General features: G+C 45.7%; 1 protein-coding gene across 1 annotated transcript in view; it reads right to left on the reverse strand.

Annotated features, from left to right (window-relative positions):
* UBXN4 (UBX domain protein 4) overlaps positions 1-27180 on the reverse strand; it is a 138847-nt gene that overhangs the window by 50479 nt on the left and 61188 nt on the right. The window contains exons 7-9 of the mRNA XM_033944932.1: positions 22984-23038; positions 8531-8695; positions 1457-1584 (exon numbers count right to left, since the gene is read on the reverse strand). Coding sequence (XP_033800823.1) covers positions 1457-1584; positions 8531-8695; positions 22984-23038 — 348 coding nt within the window. The remainder of the gene's footprint in view (positions 1-1456; positions 1585-8530; positions 8696-22983; positions 23039-27180) is intronic.

Raw genomic sequence — 27180 nt, forward strand, 5'->3', positions numbered from 1 at the left:
CAATATTGAATATCTTGCTCCGGAATGGGCTCTATGGATGCAATGACCAGCAACCTGCAGACCATGGCTTCCACCCGAACCTTTTCTGGCCTTCCTGCAGGCAATGAAATTCTAGCTTGTAGTAGTCCCGGAGGACCTCCAGGACCCAACAGTCTGAGGTGATGGTCTGCCATTCCACCAGGAAGGCTGAGAGCCACTCTCCAATCTGCGAGGGGGGTTGGGAGGAGCGGCCCAAGGCCTAGTGTCAGAATTGCTTCTTAGTGGGTGCCACTGAACAACTCCCCGTGGACGGCTGATGTCAGAAGCCTCCGATCCTCAACCTGGCAGCCTGAGAAGAGTGCTGTCCAGAGGAGGCACCAAAGTACTGATGGGAATGCTTGAAGGGACAAAATGTAGGGGGCCCCAAACCCTTGGAGGGTCAAGGCCTGTTGACAGGCAAAGATTTGGTCCTGAACACTAGCCATGAGGTCATCCAGACCTTTGCCAAACAGGAGTTGTCCCTAGAAAGACAACCTACTCAATGTTGCCTTTGAGGACAAGTCGCCAGGCCACTGCCGGATCCACAGCATCCTACGCACTGAAATGGAATGGGCCAAAAGCTTGAAGACCTTCAACATGTCATACAGGGCATCCGCCATGTAGTCCACCCCCGAAACCAGGAAGTCGAGATTCCAGATCACGATAGTGTCAGGATCATGGTGTAGCTTAGAATGGCAAGCCCTGGCCACAAAGGAGGAGGCCATCGCCACCTTAATTCCTACAGCTGCCAAGTAAAAAGGCGCTAGGAGATAAAATCCATTCTACTGTCCTGAACATCCTTCAGGACCTCCCCTCCCCCCATCACTGGGGAGAGAACTACATTTAGCAACCTGTCTGTGCCACCGAAGAATCCAACTTCAGGGACGCAAAGCACTGGTTAAAAGCATCTGCCGAGACATGGCTCCCATTGCATTTTAAGGAGCCTCAGGTGTCTCCCAAATGTCTGTATCTTAACTAAGTCAGGATGATCAGGAAAGGTAGTGGACTGCAGCCTACGATCACTCATGAGGGAACATTCTGCAGACAGGCCGCCCAGCCTTCACCTTCAACTCCTGGAGGGACTCAAGGATCAAATCCACCAAATGGATGGGCTTAAAAAAATCTCTGTCCCGCAGAATCCTCCCCCAAATCTGGGGGTCCACCCAGATCTTGGTCCTGAGATCTGCATGGGCCCAACCCCCAACTCTCCCTCCCCGGAATCAATCAACTACAGTCCACAGGTAATGATTTAATTTAACATGATGGCATTACTAAGAGCTCCTGGGGGTAAAACAATGGATTATCTGCATGAGACTACATCTTTTTAATATCTATATTAATACCATTACATTTTGTAAAAAGCTACAATCCTTTTTAGGGCTTGTTTAAAAAACAACAACCAAAAAACCAACAAAAAACAACCAGAATACTACTGTACCTTCTTTCCTTCAGAGCTGCTTCTTTCCTGGCTTCAATCTCAGCTTGTTGTGCCTGCAAAGCTGCTGCTTTTAAAGCTTCAGCTTCTTCCTGTGATTTTGCAAATCGAGCAGCTCTCTCAGCACGATCCTTTGAATATAATCACATAATAAGCATTACAGGTTTTTAGTGCTTATGCTACAAAAGCAATGTTACTTACCGTAACAGTTGTTATCCAGGGACAGCAGGCAGCTATTCTCACTAGTGGGTGATGTCATCCGACAGAGCCCCGATACGGACGTCTCGCAAGCATGTCTTGCTTGAAGAAACTCAGAAGTTTCGAGATGCCCGCACCGCGCATGCGCCAGTGCCTTCCCGACCGATGGTCCGGGCGTGTCTCCTCAGTTCAGGTAGCTAGCAGAGAAGCCAACCCAGGGGAGGTGGGTGGGATGTGAGAATAGCTGCCTGCTGTCCCTGGATAACAACTGTTACGGTAAGTAACATTGCTTTATCCCAGGACAAGCAGGCAGGTATTCTCACTAGTGGGTGACCTCCAAGCTAACCTCAATGGGATGGTGGGAGAGTTGGCAACTTAGGAGAATAAATTTTGTAACACAGTTTGGCCAAACTGTCCATCCCTTCTGGAGAAAGTATCCAGACAATAATGAGAGGTGAACGTATGAACTGAGGACCAAGTGGCAGCCCTACAAATCTCCTCAATTGGTGTCGATCTGAGGAAGGCTACAGAGGTCGCCATTGCTCTGACCTTATGGGCTGTGACCTTACAGGGAAGGGGTAATCCAGCCTGGGCATAGCAGAAAGAGATACAAGCAGCCATCCAGTTGGAGATGGTGCGCTTCGATACAGGTCGTCCCAACTTGTTTGGATCAAAGGAGACGAAAAGTTGAGGAGCAGTTCTGTGTGGTTTGGAACGATCCAAGTAGAAAGCCAAAGCACGTTTACAGTCCAGAGTATGAAGAGCTGATTCTTCAGGGTGATGAGGCTTTGGAAAAAACACTGGAAGTACAATGGATTGGTTGAGATGAAATTCAGAGACCACTTTAGGGAGGAATTTCGGATGAGTGCGGAGTACCACCTTGTCATGATGGAAAACTGTGAAAGGTGGGTCCGCCACCAAGGCCTGAAGCTCGTTGACCCTGCGAGCAGATGTGAGGGCCACCAGAAAAACCACTTTCCAAGTGAGAAACTTTAGTGGAGCCTTTCCAAGAGGCTCAAAAGGAGGTTTCATAAGCTGAGAAGGACAACATTGAGATCCCAAACCACTGGAGGCGGTTTGAGAGGAGGATTGACATGAAAAAGTCCTTTCATAAATCTGGAAACCACAGGATGAGCAGAGAGGTTTCCCTTGTAGAGGCTGATGGAAAGCCGCAATAGCACTCAGGTGGACTCGAATAGATGTCGACTTGAGACCAGACTGAGACAGATGTAGAAGATAGTCCAAAACAGAGGATAGGGAGGCTCGCTGAGGCTCCTTATAATTGGAAACACACCATGAAGAAAACCTAGTCCATTTCTGGGAGTAGCATTGACGAGTAGCAGGCTTCCTGGAAGCCTCCAAGACATCCCTCACCGCTTGGGAAAACTGGTGAGGAGCTACGTTGAGAGGAACCAAGCTGTCAGGTGGAGAGACTGCAGGTTGGGATGAAGTAGAGATCCCTGATGCTGAGTTAGCAGTGAAGGAAACACTGGAAGGAGGAATGGCTCCCTGCTGCTGAGTTGAAGTAGAAGGGAGAACCAAGCCTGTCTGGGCCACCGAGGAGCTATTAGAATCATGGTGGCATGTTCGGACTTCAGCTTGACCAGAGTCTTTTGAATGAGAGGAAATGGAGGAAACGCATACAGAAAGCGATTCCCCCAATCCAGCAGAAAAGCATCTGCCTCGAGACGATGAGGAGTGTAGATCCTGGAACAGAATTGAGGCAGTTTGAAGTTGTGGGGAGCCGCAAAGAGGTCTATCTGAGGCGTCCCCCACTGAGAGAAGATCTGATGAAGGGGCTCGGAATGGAGTGTCCATTCGTGAGGCTGGAGAAGATGACTTAAGTTGTCCGCCAAGACATTGTCCTTCCCCTGAATGTAGAAAGCTTTGAGGAAGGCGTTGTGGCGAACCGCCCAATCCCAGACTCTGAGAGCTTCCTGGCAGAGGGAGGCCGAGCCCGTGCCCCCCTGCTTGTTGACATAATACATGGCGACCTGATTGTCGGTGCGAATGAGGACCACCATGTCGTGAAGCAGATGTTGAAAAGCTTGAAGAGCATTGAAGATGGCTCTGAGCTCCAGAAGATTGATTTGATGGAGCCGGTCCGCACTGGTCCAGAATCCCTGAGTGCGAAGCCCATCCAGATGAGCCCCCCAGGCATAGGTCGAGGAATCGGTCGTGAGAACCTTCTGGTGGGGAGGAGTGTGAAACAGCAAACCTCTGGATAGATTCGAAGAGGTCATCCACCAAATTAAAGACTGCCGAAGAGCAGGAGTGACGAAAATGTGTCGATTCAACGGATCCGACACCTGATTCCACTGAGATGCCAGGGTCCACTGAGGAATTCTGAGATGGAGTCTGGCCAACGGCGTCACATGAACTGTAGAGGCCATGTGGCCCAGGAGGACCATCATGTGTCTCGTCGAGACGGACTGGCGAGAAGATACAGACTGGCAGAGATGAAGAAGAGCATCCATGCGCTGAGGGGGAAGGAATGCTCTGAGAAGTATGGTATCCAGGATCGACCCGATGAAGGGGAGCGACTGGTAGGTTGTAGATGAGATTTGGGAAAGTTGATCTCGAATCCCAAGCTCTGCAGGAACAGAATCGTGGACAGGGTCGCCGAGATGACCCCTGAGGCCGAGGGAGCCTTGATCAGCCAGTCGTCGAGGTAGGGAAACACCTGAAGACCCTGGCTCCGGAGTGCAGCGGCCACCACTACCAGACATTTCGTAAATACTCTGGGAGACGAGGACAGGCCGAAAGGAAGCATTCGATACTACAGATGCAGATGTCCCACCCGAAATCTGAGGAATTTGCGTGAGGCCGGATGAATGGGAATGTGAGTGTAGGCCTCCTTGAGATCCAGAGAGCATAACCAGTCGTTCTGCTCGAGGAGGGGGTAAAGAGAAGCAAGGGTCAGCATGCGAAACCTCTCTTCGACTAGGAATTTGTTGAGGACCCTGAGGTCCAAAATGGGTCGCAGGTCGCCCGTCTTCTTCGGAACAAGGAAGTACCGGGAGTAAAACCCCTGGTTCAGTTGGTCCGACGGGACCGGCTCTACGGCACGAAGCCGGAGCAAAGCCTGAGCTTCCTGAAGAAGAAGGGCGGTCTGTGTCAAGTTGGAAGGATACTCTCTTGGAGGGTGGTCTGGAGGGACCCGATGGAAATGAAGAGAGTATCCCTCCCTGACGATAGTAAGAACCCAGCGGTCGGTGGTTATGGCCTCCCAGCGAGGATAAAAATGATGGAGGCGCCCTCCGATGGGGAAAAACAGGGGGAGGCAGAACGAGGTTGGCTATGCCCTTGACGAATCAGTCAAAAAGGCTGAGTGGCCTTAGGGACAGCAGGCGACTGAGACTTTGGCTGACCCTTCTGAGGAGGCTGTCGCTTCGCCGGTTGCCTCGCAGGCGGAGTTTGTCTCGGTTGATAACGCCGCTGATAAATCAATGGTGGACGAGAGGGTCGAGACTGTTGAGGCTTAGGCTTCGGCCTAAGAATGGACTGGAAGGACTTTTCATGATCAGACAATTTCTTCGTGACTGTCTCGATGGATTCGTCAAAAAGATCCGCCCCAGCACACGGGACGTTCGCCAGGCGGTCCTGAAGATTCGGGTCCATGTCAATGGTCCGCAACCAGGCCAACCGGCGCATCACCACAGAGCAGGCTGCTGCTCGGGCCGAGAGCTCGAAAGCATCATAGGCAGATTGCATCAACTGAAGACGAAGCTGGGACAGCGAAGCAACCACTTCCTCAAACTCAAACCGAGCCTGGGACTCGATGTATGGTGTGAATTTCCGAAGCACAGGCAGAAAAAATTCCAAGTAGGCGGCAAAGTGGAAATTGTAATTCAGGACTCGGGACGTCATCATCGAATTCTGATAGATGCGTCGACCAAACTTATCCATGGTTCTGCCCTCGTGTCCCGGAGGCACTGAAGCATAGACCTGGCCAGGATGAGACCACTTGAGCGAGGATTCGACCAGGAGGGACTGGTGAGAAAGCTGAGGACCCTCGAAACCCTTATGATGCACCGTGCGGTACCGAGCATCCAATTTTCCAGTGACCGCAGGGATAGAGTAAGGCGACTCAAAGCACCTCATGAAGGTCTGGTCGAGGAGCTTGTGCAGAGGGAGGCGCAAGGACTCGGCTGGAGGACGAGGCAAGTGCATGGTGTCGAGGTACTCCTTGGAGTATCTAGATCCAGCATCGAAGAGTAATGTCCATGTCATCTGCCATCTGTCTGAGAAATGAGGAAAAAGACAGTTGGTCCGCCGTTGCCGGTTTACGAGAAGGGCTAGAAGAAGACGAGGCTTCGGGCTCCATAGAGGCCTGTGAGCCACAGGGTGAGTAGAAAACCTCGGGGTCCTCGAACTCCGGGCCCGGAGGGAGAGACCAAGCCGAAGCAGCATACCCCAACCGAGGCAATTTCTTCTGGGGCGAGACATTCGAGTGTCGACAGGAATGCCTCGAAGAGTCTCTGGATCGATGCCCCTCACGATGCCTGGAAGGGGATCGAGCCCGTCTGTGAGAAATCTGGTCAGAAGCCTCCAAGGAGATCGGACTCGAGGCCGTCGATCGAAGAGGCGGAAGAGCTGGTGCCTCCCCCGACGCCACCCATGCTTGATAGGGGGTTCGGAAGAACTCGTCCTGCTTTCTGCTATGCCCAGGACTGGGAGGCCTCTAAGGTGGACGCCACACAGTATCATAGGGCGGGGTAACAGGTTCCAAGGGAGGCAAGTCACTAAGGGAAGCTTTCCTCGAGGGGTTAGGCTCCAAGGGAGGCATATCACTAAGGGAGGCCTTCCTCGAGGGAATCGGTTCCAAAGGAGGCATAGCACTAACCGAGGACCGCCTCGAGGACCCGGACACCGCTCGCCGCTCCTCCTCGCCGAGCAACGAGGTCGTGTGGCGCGGCGGAGGAGGAGGGGGCGGGCCGCCCCTCGGAACCGGAACTGGGAGGTCACCCTGGATCGAGGCAATCAGCCGGGGTCCCATGGTGGTCATGAGTTCCACAAACTGAGCCTCCAGTATGGACCGCAACGAAGCCGATATGGAGGGATCCGCACCAAAAGGGGGCTCTTCCGCACGGTCTTCGCGCTCTTTCGGTGCCGCGTGCTTCTGCTTGCCAGCCTTCGGCACTTTGAGCACCACCGGTGGAACTGTAGGGGCCGATACCTGCTCCGAGGAGACGGAGGAAGGCACTGGCGCCGAAGTCGAGGCCGAAACCGGCGTGAACGATGCCGGTTTCAGAAGGCCTGAAGCAGCCTGGGAGGCAGAGGGCTTCGCCGATGAAGTCGAAGCACCAGTCGATGTCGAAGCTGACGGATCCAACGAAGCTTCCATCTTGAACATGGACTCCCACAGCAGACAGCGGCGCTTAAACGCTCTCGCTGTCAATGTGGAGCAAGGCTGGCACGATTTCGGGAAGTGATCCGGTCCCAGACACTGTAAGCAGCGTCGATGAGGGTCCGTGAGCGAAATCGCGCGCTGGCACTTGCTACACTTTTTAAAACTGGTGATCGGCCGGGACATAGGCCGGAAAAGCTCCGCCGCAAAGTCGAAGGCGCGGGGCCCCAGCCACGCGGCCGACCCGGTGTCGGAAGAAAAATTAAAAAAAAAAAAAAAAAAAAGATATCAAAGAAATAAACAAATGCACAGGAGAGCCAAAAGAACTCAACCCGCGGCAAAACAGAAGGCAAAAAAGAGATTCAATGGGCGCAAAATTGAAGACAGACTTCTCAGCTCCGCGGAAGAAAAAGAACTGAGGAGACACGCCCGGACCATCGGGCGGGAAGGCACTGGCGCATGCGCGGTGCGGGCATCTCGAAACTTCTGAGTTTCTTCAAGCAAGACATGCTTGCGAGACGTCCATATCGGGGCTCTGTCGGATGACATCACCCACTAGTGAGAATACCTGCCTGCTTGTCCTGGGATAATGAAGAAATACTAACACACTCTAGCTGAAATTAGCTAATATAAACATAATTTATTCTTCCCAACCCCTTATGATTAAACGGATCATGTCATTTTTTTATCTGCTCAAAAAAAAGAGAGAAGACTGAAAGTGGGAACAAACAAGGCATGTGAATGGGATACAATAGAACAAGCTCTTTATGGAATAGAAATAGGACTCAACACTGGGAGTGTTTTGGTAAAAGCCTTCATCAGGAGTCCAAACACAATTAATAAATCTTCTTACAGGGTTCAAGACTGGAAATAAGAGTTACTGTATTTTTTCGCTCCATAAGAAGCACCTGACCATAAGACGCACCCTGAGTACAAAAGCTGTCTAGCGAGGGAGGAATATCGCTGGACCACCAGGCTGTTTAAAAAAAGTACCGACGGCGACGGGCGTTTGTTTTAAACAGGTGTGGCGGCGGTGCTGAGAGGCCGGGGTGTGTGTGTGTGTCTAGAAAAAGTGCGGCGGCAGCACTGAGAGGCGGAGGTGTTTTGTTTTGAAAAGGTACGGCGGCGGCGGGTGTTTTACAATGCTATGGGTGGTACAAATTTTGTATCTTCACTACATAAGAAGCACTGAGATTTCCACCTACTTTTGGGTGGAAAAAAGGTGCGTATTATGGAGCGCAAAATACGGTATGTATGAAAACTAAGCTCATTCAGAGCAGAAAAATAGCATATACTCAAACTGCATCCCAATCGCATGCTTTGTTTAACATAGTTTTATCTGCCGCCATTTACCAGGTTATCAAGGTGTCTCTTTAAAGGTACTAAGAGCAGAATCTAGGTGCTGGTCAGCCAGTGGCAACTATTTCTTAGTACATCTGATCAGAAGTAATTTGATAGAGTACATGTAGTGAAATGCTAAAACATCTGTGATGATCAAGTTTGGATAGGAAGCTAAATGAAGACATTACCAATGCAATCTGCTGCCTGATACGCTCCCGGGCTGCTTTTTCTTCTGCCTTTTCTCTGTTCCTTTCCTCTAGCATTCGCTTTGCAAGATCTTCCTCCTGTCTTCTTTTGAAATCTAACATATCTTTCCCAGTTTTTCTACGATCAATTTCCTTTTTAATTTCTCTCTGTAGAAGGGAAATAAAAGCACTACATACTTAAGATGCATAGTCATACACATTCATTTAAGCATGAAAAAGATGATCAATAATTTGAGGCCCAATCTAATGATAAGAAGAGTTTCATTTAGTCTGTACCTTGCAGAAAAAAAAGCTTGAAATAAAAAAAATAAAAAAAGCGCCACCAAAATTAAAATTTGTTCATCCTGTTACCTTCCTTTCCTTGATTCCTGTTAGACCAGTACAAACTAGTGGATAGTGACTCCTTCCTACCAAAAGATGGAGGTAGAGAAAACTGAAGACCACCAATGATAGCAGTGTAAGTGCTAGTGCAGCCTAGAACTCTTCTCCATGTCAATGAAAAAAGCAGAAGGACACTGACCAAGATTATTTTTTAACCAAGTTCCCTATTTCTTCTCATCCCTACCTTTTTTAATGCACCTCAGCATAGCACTTAAACCAAAAATATGGACTACACACAAAACTGCAGGATTTCAGCACACAGTACCTGAGACTGCTTTCCACATCAGTGTCTTCCAGGGTAGCAAGACCAAGGGAAAGGAAACTAATAGGTATAAACAAATTTCACATGCTTTATTATCTCTTCTAGATTGCTCCAAACTAGTGGGATGTACCAGAGCTATACCTATTGAAAGGGGGATGATAAGGCCCTGTGAATCACAGCATTTTTTTTTAATATATTTTATTTATAAATTTTTCATTCTTACAATAATTTAATTTTACATAAACTTCAATTAATACATGAAAAATTGTGATTACAAGTAATTCATCTTATCACATAAAATATAACCCTCCCCTTTCTTCATTTCTTAAATCCATATAATATACATTCCCACCCTTCCCCAATCTAATATATCCATTACTAATGTGCTATGAAGTGCTATGAAGTGATGGGAATCTCTGGAAAAGCAAAGAACTGGTTCAAAGAATTCCTAACAAACAGATCCTATCAAGTAATCAGCAATGGTAATTATTCCAAACCATGGAAAAACCCTTCAGGCGTGCCTCAAGGTTCCCCACTATCTCCCACCCTTTTCAATATTTATATCGCCTCCTTAAGTCACCTCCTACAAAAACTAAATTTAATACACTACATTTACGCAGATGACATATCCATTCTAATCCCCTTAAATGACATCACAAAAGAAATTGTAGACAAGCTCTCAAACGTAATGACCGAAATCGATAAATGGACCATTAATTTCAAACTAAAACTAAACGCAGAAAAAACAAAGGTCTTTCTGGCTAGCCCTAATGACAAAATTACAAGAACATCGATAAAAATAAACAATCACGAGTACCCAATTTCCAAAAACATAAAAATACTCGGTATCACTCTAGACACACACCTAACTATGATTGACCACACAAACGCACTAGTGAAAAAATGCTTCTACACGCTATGGAAACTAAGGACCATAAAAAAATACTTTGACCCAACATCATTCAGGTTGTTGGTACAGGCACTGATATTATCCATCCTTGACTACTGCAACATCATCTACCTGGGCATACCACAAAAAACAATAAAAAAACTGAGATTATTACAAAACACCGCCGTTCGACTAATCTTCGGACTAAGAAAAAACGACCACATCAGCCCCTACTATAAAAAGTTGCATTGGCTTCCAATTGAAGCACGAATACTATTCAAATTTGCCTGCACCTGTTTCAGACAAGCCTGGGGACTAGCACCTTCATACCTACAAACTCACTTCACCCTTCACAACCCCACACGAGCGACCAGAAACAAAAACATCTTTGCATACCCAAAGATTACTGGCTGCAGATACAAATCATTCCTGGATAGAACCTTTAAGTTCCAAGCAAACAGACAGCAAGTCTGGCTGAAAAACTACATAAACAAACCCAATCTGTCTTACAGTGCATTCCGCAAATCAATCAAAACCGCCCTATTCGCAAAATTCACTGACTAAAATTATCCCCTCCCTCTTTAGGACTCCCCTCCCTGAAAATGCCTTTCTTTCTCTCCCGCAAGAAGCTCCTCATGTACTCATATATTCGCTGTTCCTAGAACTCCAATTCAAATGGAAATTAAAAAAAAAAAAAAAAAAAAAAAAAAAAAAAATTCTCAGATATTCTTTACCCTCTGAACACCAATCTGTACAGGACTTTCCTTCTACACTATTGTATTATATTTAGACCCATTGTACGGTATTGTATTAAGACTTATCAAGACTTAAGTATTGTATTGTATTTAGATCTATTATATTGTATTGTATCTAGACATGTTGCATTACATTGTACTGTATTGTACATAGACTCATTGTACTGTATTATATGTTGACCTATTGTATTGTATTGAGACCTCTTGTTATTCGCTGAATGTCCAGCCTTCTTGCAATGTAAACCGCCTAGAAGTCGCCTGACTATGGCGGTATAGAAAAATAAAGTTATTATTATTATTATTATTATGAAACCTGATCATTGGAATATCGAGTCAATGGTTCCCAAATTTTCTTAAAATTATGAATATTTCCCTGTTGTAATGCTATTGTTTTTTCCATTTTGTATATATTACAGACTGAATTCCACCAAAATGTAAAATTTAATTTGGTGTAGTCCTTCCAATTTTGAGTTATTTGTTGCATGGCGACCCCTGTCAATATTAGTAATAGTTTGTTATTGTTTGCTGAAATCGGACTCGAGTTCTCATTGCTGTACCAAATAGTATAGTATCATATGAGAGTCCTACATGATTTTCTAGTAGTTCATTAATTTGGGGCCAAATTAGTTTCCAAAATGCATTTATACAGGGACAAAAAAAAAATTAAGTGATCTAATGTCCCGACTTCTACTCTGCAATGCCAGCATCTATTAGATCTAGTACTATCTATTTTTTGTAAACGCGTAGGGGTCCATAAAGTTCTATGTAACAAAAATAACCAAGTTTGACTCATAGATGCTGACTTTGTAGATCTTAATCTCCAGGACCAAAATCGTGGCCATTGAGATTCAGAAATTGTCTGACCAATCTCAATACTCCAAATATCCCTAAGTCCAGTTTTCTTTTTTTTGTTTAAAAATCCATTTAACAATTTATACCATTTTGCGGCTTGGTGACCCAAAAAATCTGCCTGGAAACATAGAACCTGCAGACTATATTGAGTATTAAGAGCTTTCCATTCAGGGAACCCTGCCTGAATAGCTTGCTTCAATTGCAACCATTTAAAATATTGTGTTTTATTTAATCCAAATTTATGTTGCAATTGTGAAAAACTAAGCATTGCTCCTTCTGAAATAACATCATTCAATGTTCGTATACCTGCAATTATCCATTGTTTCCAGACGATTTTGTATCCGCCAATCTTGATCCTGGAGTTTACCCAAATTGATTGATTTAATGATTTAGCAATTGGTTCTGGTGATAGATTACTAACATATCTTAACGTCTTCCAAGTATCCAATAAAATTCTGTTATCCTTATATCTTCTTGGCATGTTTATACTAATTAGATGTTCTGGATGTAGTGGGAACAGGAGCCGCCATTCTAGATATAGCCAATCTGGTACATTCTCCATGAGATCTGGGAGGATCCAATACATACCCTGTCTTAGAATATAGGCTTGATGGTACTTATAAAAATTTTGAAAATTTACCCCTCCCTCCACAATTGGTCTTTGTAAAGATACTAAAGCAATTCTGGGTCTTTTCCCAAACCAAACAAATTTTGTAAGAATATTGTTTAACTTTTTATAAAATGACCCCTGAAAAAATATTGGTATCATACTCATTTGATAACAAACCACAGGCAATATCATCATTTTAATTGTTTGGACTCTTCCCCACCAAGAAAGATGTAAAGGATTCAATTGCTCACACATTTCTATTATTTTTTTTAATAAAAGTTTTTCATTTTCTTTTACTGTATCTTCAATTGTATTTTTGATAATAATACCTAAATATTTTAATCCTTCTTCTTTCCAAATAAATGAATATGAATCAAATAATCCTTTGGTACAGTGAACATTAATTGGAAGAATTTCCGATTTACTCCAATTAATTTTATATCCAGAAAATTTCCCAAATTTCTCTAGAAGATTAAGTAAACTTGGAACAGTATTCCCCGGTTCTCTTAAATATAATAATATATCATCTGCATATGCAGAAAGTTTAAATTCCCAGTAAGAAAGTGGGATTCCCTTTATCTCCTTAGTTTGATTAATTGCAATTAATAAGGGTTCTAAAACAATATCAAAAAGTAAGGGGGACAAAGGACATCCTTGTCTAACTCCCCTACGCAAGTTAAATCTATCTGATAAATTGTTATTAATATATAATCTTGCACCAGGAGAGCTATACAATGTCTGAATCATTTTAATAAAACCGGGGCCTATTCCAAACCATTCCAGAGCTTGATACATATAACTCCATTCCACTCTATCAAATGCTTTTTCTGCATCTAAAGATAGCATAAAAGCTGGATCATTCATATTTTTCACTAAATTTAAAGAGTGGAATGCTAATCTAGTATTGTTTGATGAGTGTCTTTTAGCAATAAATCCTGTTTGGTGTAAATCAATAATAAAAGGAAGAGCTTTTGCCAATCTTATTGCTAATACTTTAGCAATCAACTTACCATCTACATTTAATAAAGAGATAGGCCTGTAGTTTGAAACCAAGGTAGGATCCTTGTTTGGTTTTGGTAAGACAATAATTACCGAATCAGCCATAGTACCTGATATATTCCCATTATTTATTTGATATTGATACAAATTTAATAAATATGGTAAGATGATATTTTGAAATGTTTTATAGAATTCAACAGTATATCCATCACCACCCGGAGCGGATCCAACTCTAAGAGACTTCAATGCTGATTCTATTTCTTTTAAAGATATAGGCTCTTCTAAACTTCGTTTTATATGATCCGGAACATTTGGTCCAATAAATGAGTTTAAGAAATTTAATCCCTCTTGTTCTTTATTTTCATAAGATTCAGAAGAATATAAATCTTTATAAAAATCAAGAAATTGTATTAAAATATCTTTGGTGTTAGTGTGTGTGTTGCCTTGTATCTTTAATTGCAATAATCTTAGATTTCCTTTTTTTTGCTTTAAGAAAATTAGCTAATAATCTTCCAGCTTTGTTTGAATTACCATAGTACTGAACTTGCTTATAGAAGATATCTTTCCTCACAAATTGAGAAGAAATCTCATTATATTTCGCTTTTATTTTTAATAAACTTTGTAATGTATTATGTACCCAGTTCTTAATTAATTTATTTTCTAATACTTTAATTTGGTTTTCCAGATCAACATATTGTTTTTTAAGTTGTTTTTTGATAAATGCTGAATATGAAATAATATTTCCTCTTATTGTTGCTTTAAATGCGTCCCACAAAATCTCAGCATTAATATTGTCCGAATTATTTATTTGAAAAAATTCATTCATCTTTAATTTAAAATCTTCCAGAAAGTTCGAGTCCGCAAGTAAAGCATTATCAAATCTCCAAATTGGATCAAAATGTACTATATCATTATTCTTAAAGTCAATCCACACACCAGCATGGTCTGAAATTATAATGGGATCAATAACTGCATTCATCACTCGCTGCACTATATTATTAGACACGAATATATAATCAATTCGTGAGAAAGATTTATGGACCTGAGAACAAAAAGAGAATTCCTGATCATTAAAATGAAGAATACGCCATATATCAACTAAATTACAAGATTGAACCAAATTATTTAAACCTAACGATTTCATAATTCTACTTGGTCTCTTATCCAAAATTGGATCCATTACAGCATTGAAATCCCCTGCTACGATTAAATTAGAAGTAGCCAGTGGTAACAGTAATTGTTGAACTTGTTTGAAAAACTCCATTTGATTCGAATTAGGAGCATATAAATTTAATAAATCCAGGGTTGTATTTCCCAGAACCATTTTGATATGCACCCATCTTCCTAAAGGATCATAGTTTATTAATTTGAAATCAGCATTGCACTTCCTATTTATCAGGACAGCAACCCCAGCTTTTTTCCCCATTGCAGGTGCAAAGAAGCATTTAGAAATCCAACCCCCAGATAACTTTTTAGATTCAATATCAGAAAGGTGCGACTCTTGAATAAAATATATGTCCGCATTTTGCTTTTTAAGGAACGTTAGTACTTTCTTTCTCTTAATAGGATGATTTAAACCATTGACGTTAATAGAATAAATTTTTATATCCATCTATTTTATAATTAAATTTTGGCAAATATTTCTAAAATAAAAAAGATGACCAGACCTCAGCACATTAAGTAAATATAATTCATTCATCCAATTCCCCCATCCCTTTCCCCCCCCTAAAATAAGATTATAAAAGAAAAATTCAAATTTTACATTTATCCCATTTTCAATCCTCATCAATATATTATTACTGTGAACCCCCCTCCCTCTCTCTATGCTCCCTCCCCTCCCCCCCATAATCATTGTCTGATCTGGAACACACATTGGTATAGCAGACCCTAAACCCCCTCCCCCAGACAACTAATATCCCTCCATATTGAATTAATATCTCTCAAAAATTCAACTATTCTTTTTTTCCCCACATATTTAATATTTCATTATTTCTATCCATACATATTCAATCATTCAATTAATAATTATTATCATTAATATTAATATTTCATTGTAGCAAATAACATAAAATTATCTATAATGAATTCAAATATAACTATTCAAGTAAATTTTCATTCATATAAGTTATTCATATAAATAATAGTATCTTAAAAATCTTTATCTCCTTAGTAATTATCTCTTCTTTAAAAAACCCAATTCCCAGACTTAACCCTTTAATTAATAATTTTTGTATTTCATATCAATTATTATCTAATTAAAATATATAATTATATTAAGAATCATACTTAATTAATTCATATAAATTATAAATATATCTTCCTTTCAAAGTAATATATATCCTATCTTAATATTTTGTTAACATTTTCAATTTTAACTATAATTCCATGTATATTAAATATTCATTGTTAATTTAAATATATTCATTCATAGTGTTAATATATTACTAATATTAGCATCTAACCAATTTATTTATAACATTCTCATTTAAAATCAATCATAATATATTCAATATAAATAAATATTTGAATAAAATATATATTTTCATATTTATTAATAAAAGTCTAAAATTATTTCCTATTTTATTAATAATCCCTTTTGAAATATGTAATATCCTATATTTATTTCCTCATATTAATCAATTATTGTTATTCAGGATGGTTAGTAAAGCAATGTTACTTACCGTAACAGTTGTTATCCAGGGACAGCAGGCAGCTATTCTCACTAGTGGGTGATGTCATCCGACAGAGCCCCGATACGGACATCTTGCAAGCATGTCTTGCTTGAAGAAACTCAGAAGTTTCGAGATGCCCGCACCGCGCATGCGCCAGTGCCTTCCCGCCTGATGGTCCGGGCGTGTCTCCTCAGTTCAGGTAGCTAGCAGAGAAGCCAACCCAGGGGAGGTAGGTGGGACGTGAGAATAGCTGCCTGCTGTCCCTGGATAACAACTGTTACGGTAAGTAACATTGCTTTATCCCAGGACAAGCAGGCAGGTATTCTCACTAGTGGGTGACCTCCAAGCTAACCTCAATGGGATGGAGGGAGAATTGGCAACTTAGGAGAACAAATTTTGTAACACAGTTTGGCCAAACTGCCCATCCCGTCTGGAGAAAGTATCCAGACAATAATGAGAGGTGAACGTATGAACCGAGGACCAAGTGCCAGCCCTACAAATCTCCTCAATCGGTGTCGATCTGAGGAAGGCTACAGAGGCTGCCATTGCTCTGACCTTATGGGCTGTGACCTTACAGGGAAGGGGTAATCCAGCCTGGGCATAGCAGAAAGAGATACAAGCCGCCATCCAGTTGGAGATGGTGCGCTTCGATACAGGTCGTCCCAACTTGTTTGGATCAAAGGAGACGAAAAGTTGAGGAGCAGTTCTATGTGGTTTGGTGCGATCCAAGTAGAAAGCCAAAACACGTTTACAGTCCAGAGTGTGAAGAGCTGATTCTCCAGGATGAGAATGAGGCTTTGGAAAGAACACTGGAAGCACAATGGATTGGTTGAGGTGAAATTCAGAGACCACTTTAGGCAGGAATTTCGGGTGAGTGCGGAGGACCACCTTGTCATGATGGAATACTGTGAAAGGTGGGTCCGCCACCAAGGCCTGAAGCTCACTGACCCTGCGAGCAGATGTGAGGGCCACCAGAAAAACCACTTTCCAAGTGAGAAACATTAGTGGAGCCTTGCTCAGAGGCTCGAAAGGAGGTTTCATAAGCTGAGAAAGGACAACATTTAGATCCCAAACCACTGGAGGCGGTTTGAGAGGAGGATTGACATGAAAAAGTCCTTTCATAAATCTGGAAACCACAGGATGAGAAGAGAGAGGTTTCCCTTGTAGAGGCTGATGGAAAGCCGCAATAGCACTCAGGTGGACTCGTATAGATGTCGACTTGAGACCAGACTGAGACAGATGTAAAAGATAGTCCAAAACAGAGGATAGGGAGGCTCGCTGAGGCTCCTTAGAATTGGAAATACACCATGAAGAAAATCTAGTCCATTTTTGGGAGTAGCATTGACGAGTAGCAGGCTTCCTGGAAGCCTCCAAGACATCCCTCACCGCCTGGGAAAACTGGTGCGGAGTTACGTTGAAAGTAACCAAGCTGTCAGGTGGAGAGACTGCAGGTTGGGATGAAGCAGAGACCCCTGATGCTGAGTAAGCAGTGAAGGAAACACTGGAAGTAGGTACGGTTCCCTGCTGCTGAGTTGAAGTAGAAGGGAGAACCAAGGTTGCCTGGGCCACAGAGGAGCTATCAGAATCATGGTGGCATGGTCGGACTTCAGCTTGACCAGAGTCTTTTGAATGAGAGGGAATGGCGGAAACGCATACAGAAAGCGATTCCCCCAATCCAGCAGAAAAGCATCTGCCTCGAGACGATGAGGAGCGTAGATCCTGGAGCAAAACTGAGGCAGCTTGAAATTGTGGGGAGCCGCAAAGAGTTCTATCTGTGGCGTTCCCCACTGAGCAAAGATCTGATGAAGGGGCTTGGAATGGAGTGTCCATTCGTGAGGCTGGAGAAGACGACTCAGTTTGTCCGCCAAGACATTGTCCCTCCCCTGAATGTAGACAGCTTTGAGGAAGGCGTTGTGGCGAACCGCCCAATCCCAGACTCTGAGAGCTTCCTGGCAGAGGGAGGCCGAGCCCGTGCCCCCCTGCTTGTTGACATAATACATGGCGACCTGATTGTCGGTGCGAATGAGGACCACCATGTCGTGAAGCAGATGTTGAAAAGCTTGAAGAGCATTGAAGATGGCTATGAGCTCCAGAAGATTGATTTGATGGAGTCGGTCCGCACTGGTCCAGAATCCCCGAGTGCGAAGCCCATCCAGATGCGCTCCCCAGGCATAGGTCGAGGAATCGGTTGTGAGAACCTTCTGGTGGGGAGGAGAATGAAACAGCAAACCTCTGGATAGATTCGAAGAGGTCATCCACCAGAGTAGAGACTGCCGAAGAGCAGGAGTGACTGTGATGTGTCGAGTCAACGGATCCGACACCTGAGTCCACTGAGATGCCAGGGTCCACTGAGGAATTCTGAGATGAAGCCTGGCAAAGGGTGTCACATGAACTGTAGAGGCCATGTGGCCCAGGAGGACCATCTTGTGTCTCGCTGAGATGGTCTGGCGAGAAGACACAGACTGGCAGAGATGAAGAAGAGCATCCATGCACTGAGGAGGAAGGAATGCTCTGAGACGTACGGCATCCAGGATAGCCCCGATGAAGGGAAGAGACTGGGTCGGCTGTAGATGAGACTTGGGAAAGTTGATCTCGAATCCCAAACTCTGCAGGAACAGAATCGTTGACAGGGTCGCTGAGATGACCCCTGAGGCTGAGGGAGCCTTGATCAGCCAGTCGTCGAGGTAGGGGAATACCTGAAGACCTTGGTTCCAGAGGGCCGCGGCCACCACCACCAGACATTTGGTGAAGACTCGGGGGGACAAAGACAGGCCGAATGGAAGCACTCGATACTGCAGATGGAGATGTCCCACCCGAAATCTGAGGAACTTGTGAGAGGCCGGATGAATGGGAATATGAGTGTAGGCCTCCTTGAGATCCAGAGAGCATAACCAGTCGTTCTGCTCGAGGAGGGGGTAGAGAGAAGCAAGTGTCAGCATGCGAAACCTCTCTTTGACTAGGAATTTGTTGAGGACCCTGAGGTCCAAAATGGGTCGCAGGTCGCCCGTCTTCTTCGTAACAAGGAAGTACCGGGAGTAAAACCCCTGGTTCAGTTGGTCCGTTGGGACCGGCTCCACGGCACGAAGCCGGAGCAAAGCCTGAGCTTCCTGAAGAAGAAGGGCGGTCTGAGTCAAGTTGGAAGGATACTCTCTTGGAGGGTGGTCCGGAGGGACCCGATGGAAATGAAGAGAGTATCCTTCCTTGATGATAGTAAGGACCCAGAGGTCGGTTGTTATGGCCTCCCAGCGATGATAAAAATGATGGAGGCGCCCTCTGATGGGAAAAACAGGGGGAGGCAGAACGAGGTTGGTTATGCCCTCGATGAGACAGTCAAAAAGGCTGAGTGGTCTTAGGGACAGCAGGCGACTGAGACTTAGGCTGACCCTTCTGAGGAGGCTGTCGCTTCGCCGGTTGCCTCGCAGGTGGAGTTTGCCTCGGCTGATAACGCCGCTGATAAATCAACGGCGGGCGAGAAGGTCGAGACTGCTGAGGCTTAGGCTTTGGCCGAAGGATAGATTGGAAGGACTTTTCGTGGTCAGACAACTTCTTCGTGACAGTCTCGATGGATTCGTCAAAAAGATCCGCCCCAGCACACGGGACGTTCGCCAGGCGGTCCTGAAGATTCGGGTCCATATCAATGGTCCGCAACCAGGCCAACCGGCGGATCGCCACCGAGCAGGCCGCCGCTCGGGCTGAGAGCTCGAACGCATCATAGGCAGATTGCATCAACTGAAGCCGAAGTTGGGACAGCGAAGCAACCACTTCCTCAAACTCAAACCTAGCCTGGGACTCGATGTATGGTGTGAACTTCCAAAGCACAGGTAGAAAAAATTCCAAGTAGGCTGCAAAGTGGAAATTGTAATTCAGGACTCGAGACGTCATCATCGAATTCTGATAGATGCGTCGACCAAACTTATCCATGGTTCTGCCCTTGCGTCCCGGAGGCACTAAAGCATAGACCTGGCCAGGATGAGACCACTTGAGCGAAGATTCGACCAGGAGGTGAGAAAGCTGAGGACCCTCGAAGCCTTTATGATGCACCGTGCGGTACCGCGCATCCAATTTGCCAGGGACCGCAGGGATAGAGTAAGGAGACTCGAAGCATCGCATGAAGGTCTGGTCGAGGAGCTTGTGCAGGGGAAGCCACAAGGACTCTGCCGGAGGACGAGGCAAGTGCATGGTATCGAGGTACTCTTTGGAATATCGAGACCCATCGAGAGTAATGTCCATGTCATCTGCCATCTGCCTGAGGAACGATGAAAAGGACAGTTGGTCCACCGTCGCCGGTCTGCGAGACGGACTAGAAGAAGAAGAGGCTTCAGGCTCCAGAGAGGCCTGCGAGCAACAGGACGAGTAGAAAACCTCGGGGTCCTCGAACTCTGGGCCCGGAGGAGGAGACCCAGTCGAAGCAGCATACCCCAACCGAGGCAATTTCTTCTGAGGCGAGACGGTCGAGTGCCGAGAGGAATGCTTCGAAGAATGTCTAGATCGATGCCCCTCTCGATGCCTGGAAGGGGATCGAGCCCGTCTGTGAGAAACTGGGTCAGACCCCTTCAAGGAGCAGATCGGACTCGATGCCGTCGATCGCAGAGGCGGAAGAGTTGGCGCCTCCCCCGACGACGCCCAGGCTTGATAGGGGGTTCGGAAGAACTCGTCCTGCTTCCTGCTATGCCCAGGACTGGGTGGCCCCGAAGGTGGACGCCACACTGAGTCATGGGGCGGAGTAACCGGTTCCAAGAAAGGCAGGTCACTAAACGAGGCTTTCCTCGAGGGGATGGGCTCCAAGGGAGGCATATCACTAAGGGAGGCCCTCCTCGAGGGAATCGGTTCCAAAGGAGGCACAGCACTAACGGAGGACCTCCTCGAGGACCGGACACCGCTCGCCGCTCCTCCTCGCCGAGCAACGAGGTCGTGCGGCGAGGAGGAGGAGGAGGGGGCGGTCCGCCCCTCGAAGCCGAAGCTGGGAGGTCACCCTGGATGGTGGCAATCAGCCGAGGCCCCATGGTCTGCATGAGCTCCACGAACTGAGCCTCCAGAAGGGACCGCAACGAAGCCGATATGGAGGGATCCGCACCAAAAGGGGGCCCTTCCGCACGGTCTCCGCGCTCCTTCGGTGCTGCTTGCTTCTGCTTGCCAGTCTTCGGCACCTTGAGCACCACCGGTGGAACTGTAGGGGTCGATACCTGCTCCGAGGAGACGGAGGAAGGCACCGGCGCCGAAGCCGGGGCCGAAACCGGTGTGAATGATGCCGGTTTCAGGAGTCCCGAAGCAGCCGGGGAGGCAGAAGGCTTCGCTGAAGGAGTCGAAGCACCCGTCGATGTCGATGTCAAAGCTGCAGGATCCGATGAAGCTTCCATCTTGAACATGGACTCCCACAGTAGACAGCGGCGCTTAAACGCTCTCGCCGTCAGAGTGGAGCAAGGCCGGCACGATTTCGGGAAGTGATCCGGTCCCAGACACTGTAAGCAGCGTCGATGAGGGTCCGTGAGCGAAATCGCGCACTGGCACTTGCTACACTTTTTAAAACCGGTAATCGGCCGGGACATAGGCCGGAATAGCTCCGCCGCAAGGTCGATGGCGCGGGGCCCCAGCCACGCGGCCGACCCGGTATCGGAAGGAAAAATTTTTTTTTTTTTTTTTTTGAAAATAGAAATCAAAGAAAGAAATAAATGCACAGGAGAGCCAAAAGAACTCAACCCGCGGCAAAACAGAAGGCAAAAAAAGAGATTCAATGGGCACAAATTGAAGATAGACTTCTCAGCTCCGCGAAAGAAAAAGAACTGAGGAGACACGCCCGGACCATCGGGCGGGAAGGCACTGGCGCATGCGCGGTGCGGGCATCTTGAAACTTCTGAGTTTCTTCAAGCAAGACATGCTTGCAAGATGTCTGTATTGGGGCTCTGTCGGATGACATCACCCACTAGTGAGAATACCTGCCTGCTTGTCCTGGGATAATTAGTAGTTAGGTAAATATATATATTATATTTATATCTCTCATAGATAATTAATTTCTTGTTAAATTAAAAAAGTATCAGTAAATTCACAATATTGAAAAATTAGTCAAAAGCTCTTCATCTGCAATAAAATGCAGTAAAAATAACTTGGACCAGTATCAATCCACTTCTTTTTTTTTTTTTCCTTCTGTCTTCCTTTTTTTTTTCCCCCCCTCTTTTCTTCTCTTCAAAATGAGTCTTCTCCATTTTCTCTTTTTCCTTTAATCAATTTTCCTTTATGTAGACATCGGTTCCTCTTGTGATAGAAATTCTTTAAGTTTTGCAGGGTCTTGAAAATACCAGGACTTATTTCCAGTAGATATTCGCATTGTAGATGGATAGTACAAGCCATACATGTAAACTTTTTCTTTCAACTGGTGCCTCAGCATAAGAAACTGCTTTCTGATGTTTGCAGTATGTTTTGCAAAGTCTGGAACCAATAACAATTTAGACCCAGCACCTCCTCCTTTACCTCCGAAATTTTGCCAGCGTTGTCTGTCAGCATTAATTTAATTTTAAATAGCTCTGCCATTATATCTGCTTTATCTGAGAATTCCTCTGTTTCCAATGGGATCGGGACACTCGACGGCGACACCGGAGTCACTTTAGATCTTTTTGCCGATACACCGGAAGTGCACGGCTTCTCCGATTTGCCTTGCCTTGTGGTAGCCATTTCAGAAGTTATTTTTTGTTTTTATAACGCAGGTGAGCGATTCTTAGCAGCTGTTTCCTTTCCTTTAGTTGTCTGAGTTCAGGGAGCTCTGTTGCTATGCGACCATTTTGCGTGCTCCAAGCCACGCCCCCCCCATGAATCACAGCATTATCAATTTCATAGTACTTCACAAATAGCAATACTTTGAAAATTAAGATCTATCAGAAATGCCCACTTGAAATGGGACTCAGAGGGGGAAGTGTACTGAATAATCCTAATTGATGATTGATCATTTTCACAAAGAAAATTTAACATTCACAATCATAACAGGAAATTAATGGGGTAGAATACAGCTCAAATTTCACTTTACCTGTTCCTCATCTCTTTTTTTTTGCTCTCGTCTTTCTTCAAGCTTTTTTGTTATCCTGAACAAAAAAAAAAAAAATCAAGAAAAACAAGAAATATGATTTTTTTAAAATACTCAACTAGCTCAGCTACTTATTTCTGTATGTTTTGTATTAGAGGGAAGCAGCGTGGGCTTTGGGGAAGGCTTGGATGGGTTGTTGGGAATGTGATGCTACTGATACTTGGTTTGTAATTTGAAATATTTCAACAAAAAAGATTTTACAACCCCCCAAAAAAAACCCTCAGTTACTACTAAATGGTGCACACAACCATCAACATATGGCTTCCAGCTTACAGGGTTGGACCTGGGACCAAGAGCCTTCGAGGTTACCTAATAAGAGTTTTCTTCTTATTTTATCTATTCCCACCCAATTTAAGTTAGCACAGCTATTAAAAGTGACAGTCCTTGGCCAGGGACTATTTGCAATCATGCAATTATGGGTCCTAAATGGAACCATCAGCTTTCACCACTGCATGATAACCATGACTCCCACCCCTCAAGAGTCTTTGAATAAAGGGTAAAAAAGGGGGTAAAAGGTCATGGATTTGATATTCTGCCTTTCTGCGAGTACAATCAAAGCAGTTTACAAATGCGATATCCAGCAGTGTTCTCCCTAGTGCTTTTTAGTTGGGCGCTCTGCCTGGCTAATTTAGGTGAGCGCCCAGCTGTCATCTCGGTCATAAATCCTGCTGTTGCTGCTGCCGCCCGCTCAAACCTTTTTAAAAAAACAAACAATCTCACCGGCTTGGGGATTCCCCGGCCTGACTTGGCACAGCTTGAAGAGCCGCTGGAAGTTCTGTGTTCGACTCCGGCCTCAGCATGATTTTTTTTTTTTGCTTGTGTATTAAATTTTAAAATTAATAAAGTAAAAAAGAACCCCCCACCCCCGAAAAACCAGGCGATTTTTCAAACCCTCCCTGTAACACTAGTCTGCAATTTGTATTTTGTGGGTGTATGCGATAGGTGGCTCCCATTCCCGATCAGGAAGACGGGCCTGGGGAGGTAGAAAATTGCTTTGGGGAAACTTGTTTCAAGGGAAAAAGAATGTGAAAACGTCACTTAACTCAAGGCTACTTCTGTAATTAAATGTTTCCAGTGTGGTGCCAAGGTGATTTGGATACCAGTAGGTGTTCCTCAATTGCTTCTCCTTGCTGCTTTTACTCTGGCACACGCCTCCCTCCTCCCCCAATAACATAGTTCTTCTTCACCCTGCTTCCCGGTTTACATGTCTTGAGTGGCCAAAAGTTTCTCACCCGCCCTGGCTTTCTTGCATTTACCTGAATGTGAAGTAAATCTTAAAAGTAGAGTCCCTTGCTTTCCCAAGCAGGGGAAAAAGTTAAAAACCACTGATGAGGAATGACTATATTTGTATGTTCATGTTCGGTTCCCAATACGTGATATGTGTGTACCCAGGGAATAAGCAGCACCGGCATGCTTCTTGTTGCCGCTGTCATTTTCTATTCTCTATACCCTGGACTAGCAGCAGCACCTCTTCCTCCCCTCCCCACTAGTAGGCTCTTTCTCCTTATTGTAATTTGCCTGACAGCTGCAGTTGTGTTATGTAATCAATTCCCTTCTGTAGCCTCGGGGATTTTGCTAGGCCGGCCCACCTCCATTGATGCAACTTCCTTCTTCCTCAGAGGCGGGATGGCCTAGCAGAGGCCCCAAGGCTACTGGAGGGAACTGATTCGCTACAGCTACGGCAGCAGTCAGGCAAGTTACAATAGACAGCCCTGTTAATCGGGAGGGGGGGGTGCCGATGGACCTGGGAGATAAGAGGGAGGGGTGCTGCTGCTAGTCGGGGGGGGGGAGGGGCACTGATAGGAGGCGAGGAACAGAGGTGCTGCAGGTCGTCAGAGAAGAGGAGAGAGTGGTGCTGCTAGACCTGGGAGGTGAGTGGGTAAGGTACTGCTTCTAGTCAGAGGGGAGGGAAAGGGAAGGGATAGGAGCCCTGCTAGTCAGAGAGGAGAGGTGTTGCTGGACCAGGGGGTGGAAAGGAGAGGTGCTGCAGATAGTCGGTGCGGGAAACGGAAGTAGAGAGGAGGGGAGGGAAAGGTGCTGTTGGAGCTGAGTGGTGGAGGGAGGTGAGAGGGAGAGGTGCAACTGGATTGGGAACAGAGGAGAGTGCCGCTTGACTTAAAATGGAAGAGGGAAAGCTGTAGCTGGACTGAATGGAGAGCAGTGCAGAAGGAGAGTGAGAGTAGATGGGGGAAAGGGGAGAGAAATGCTGCTGCCATACCCAATCGGAGAGAGAGAGAGAAGGAAGACCAGGAAGGGAGAGGAGAGGAAAGATAGATGCCTAGACCATGGGAGGGAGGGAAAGGAAAGGAGATATCAGACCATGGAGGGGGAGGGAGAGATGTCAGGGCATGGGGGGGGGGGAGATGACAGATACCAGACTAGGGGAAAGGAAGGAGGGAGGGAAGGAGGGAGAGAAAATGCCAGATAATGGAGGGGGAGGGAGAGATGCCAGGGCAAGGGGGAGAGAAGGGAAATTAAGGAGACAAATGCCAGACCAGAGGGAAAGGAAGGAGAGGAGGTGCCAGAGCAAGGAGGGAGAGGGAGAGATAGGAGAGGAGAGAGATGCACGGCATGGGGGGAGAGAAGGAAAGGAGATAGAACATAAGAACTGCCGCTGTTGGGTCAGACCAGTGGTCCATCGTGCCCAACAGTCCGCTCACGTGGCGGCCCCCAGGTCAAAGACCAGTGCCCCAACCGAGACCAGTCTCACCTGCGTACATTCCAGTTCAGCAGAAATTTGTCTAGCCTTGTCTTGAATCCCTGGAGAGTGTTTTCCCCTATAACTGACTCCGGAAGAGCAGTCCAGTTCTCCACCATTCTCTGGGTGAAGAAGAACTTCCTTACGTTTGAACTGAATCTATCCCCTTTTAACTTTAGAGAGTACCCTCTTGTTCTCCTCACCTTGGAGAGAGTGAACAACCTGTCCTCATCTACTGAGTCTATTCCCTTTATTATCTTGAATGTCTCGATCATGTCTCCTTTTTTCAGGAAGAAGAGGCCCAGTTTCTCTAATCTCTCAGACCATGGGGTGGAGTGGGAAGGAAGGAAGGAAAGGAGGAGAGAGAGATGCCAGAGCATAGGGGAGGGGGTGGAGACAGAAAAATGGAGGGGGGGATGAAGCTGAAATGAATCATGTACAAAGGAAAGAAAGGGCACAAGATTTACAGTTTATTGAAGGGACATAAAAAGAGGGAAGATGCTGTATGGAAGAGAGAGAAGGCGGACACTGGATAGAAAGGGCAGAGTGACTGTGGACAATGGATGGAAGGGGTAGGGATAGAGCAGAGGCTGGATGGAAGGGGCAAAGAGAGGGCAGATGCATGGGAGAGAGGACAAACGCTGTATAGAAAGAAGAGAGTGAAGAGAAAATGATTAAAGCAGAAATAACGAAAGGTAGAAATAAATTTTTTTTTGTTGCTTTACATGGAATCAAGTAGTATTATAAACTTTATAAATAGGAATTGGAAATAAGGCGATTTCTTTTTGACTAAACCTCTTTCCTCAGGTGAGGACAGGATACCATAAGAGCTGTATATTTTACTGTCTTGAAGAAAGATTTGGCAGGACCGGCCAGAGAGGAAGGCCTGAAGTCGGCAACAGCAGTGAATTGTAAACGCTGCTGCTGCCTGAAGCAGCCGAGGCAGACGCTTTTCTCCCCTCCCAGTCCAACCCCCGCTGACTCTGCGACCCTCCCAGCAAAATGACTTTAAGATCAAACCTCCCTCAAGCGTTGGCAACCGCAGCACGCTAAACAGGCTGCTTTGGCTTTCTTCTGCCGTTGAGTCTATTTGTTGCGTCATTGATAACGCATTGATGATGTCATTGATGACGTCAACTGCAGAAGAAAGCCTGAAGCAGCCTGTTTAACTTGCAGCGACTGCCAACGCTGGAGGGATGTTTGTACCGGTGCAGAAGCGATATGTCTCTCCCCCTCCAGTACCTGAGCAGCACTTTGCTGCGGCGCATCCTCCCATGGGGGGGGGGGGGTGTTTTGCACAGTGGGAGCCGGGTGAGAGCGGCGATCTCCAGTTGGGGGGGGGGGGGGGTTGCACAGTGGGAGCCGGGTGAGAGCGTTGGGGGGGGGTTTGCACAGTGGGAGCCGGTTGAGAGCGGCGATCTCAAGTTGGGGGGGGGGGGAGT

This window comes from Geotrypetes seraphini, chromosome 5 (assembly GCF_902459505.1).
Source record: "Geotrypetes seraphini chromosome 5, aGeoSer1.1, whole genome shotgun sequence".
Classification (NCBI taxonomy): Eukaryota; Metazoa; Chordata; class Amphibia; order Gymnophiona; family Dermophiidae; genus Geotrypetes; species Geotrypetes seraphini.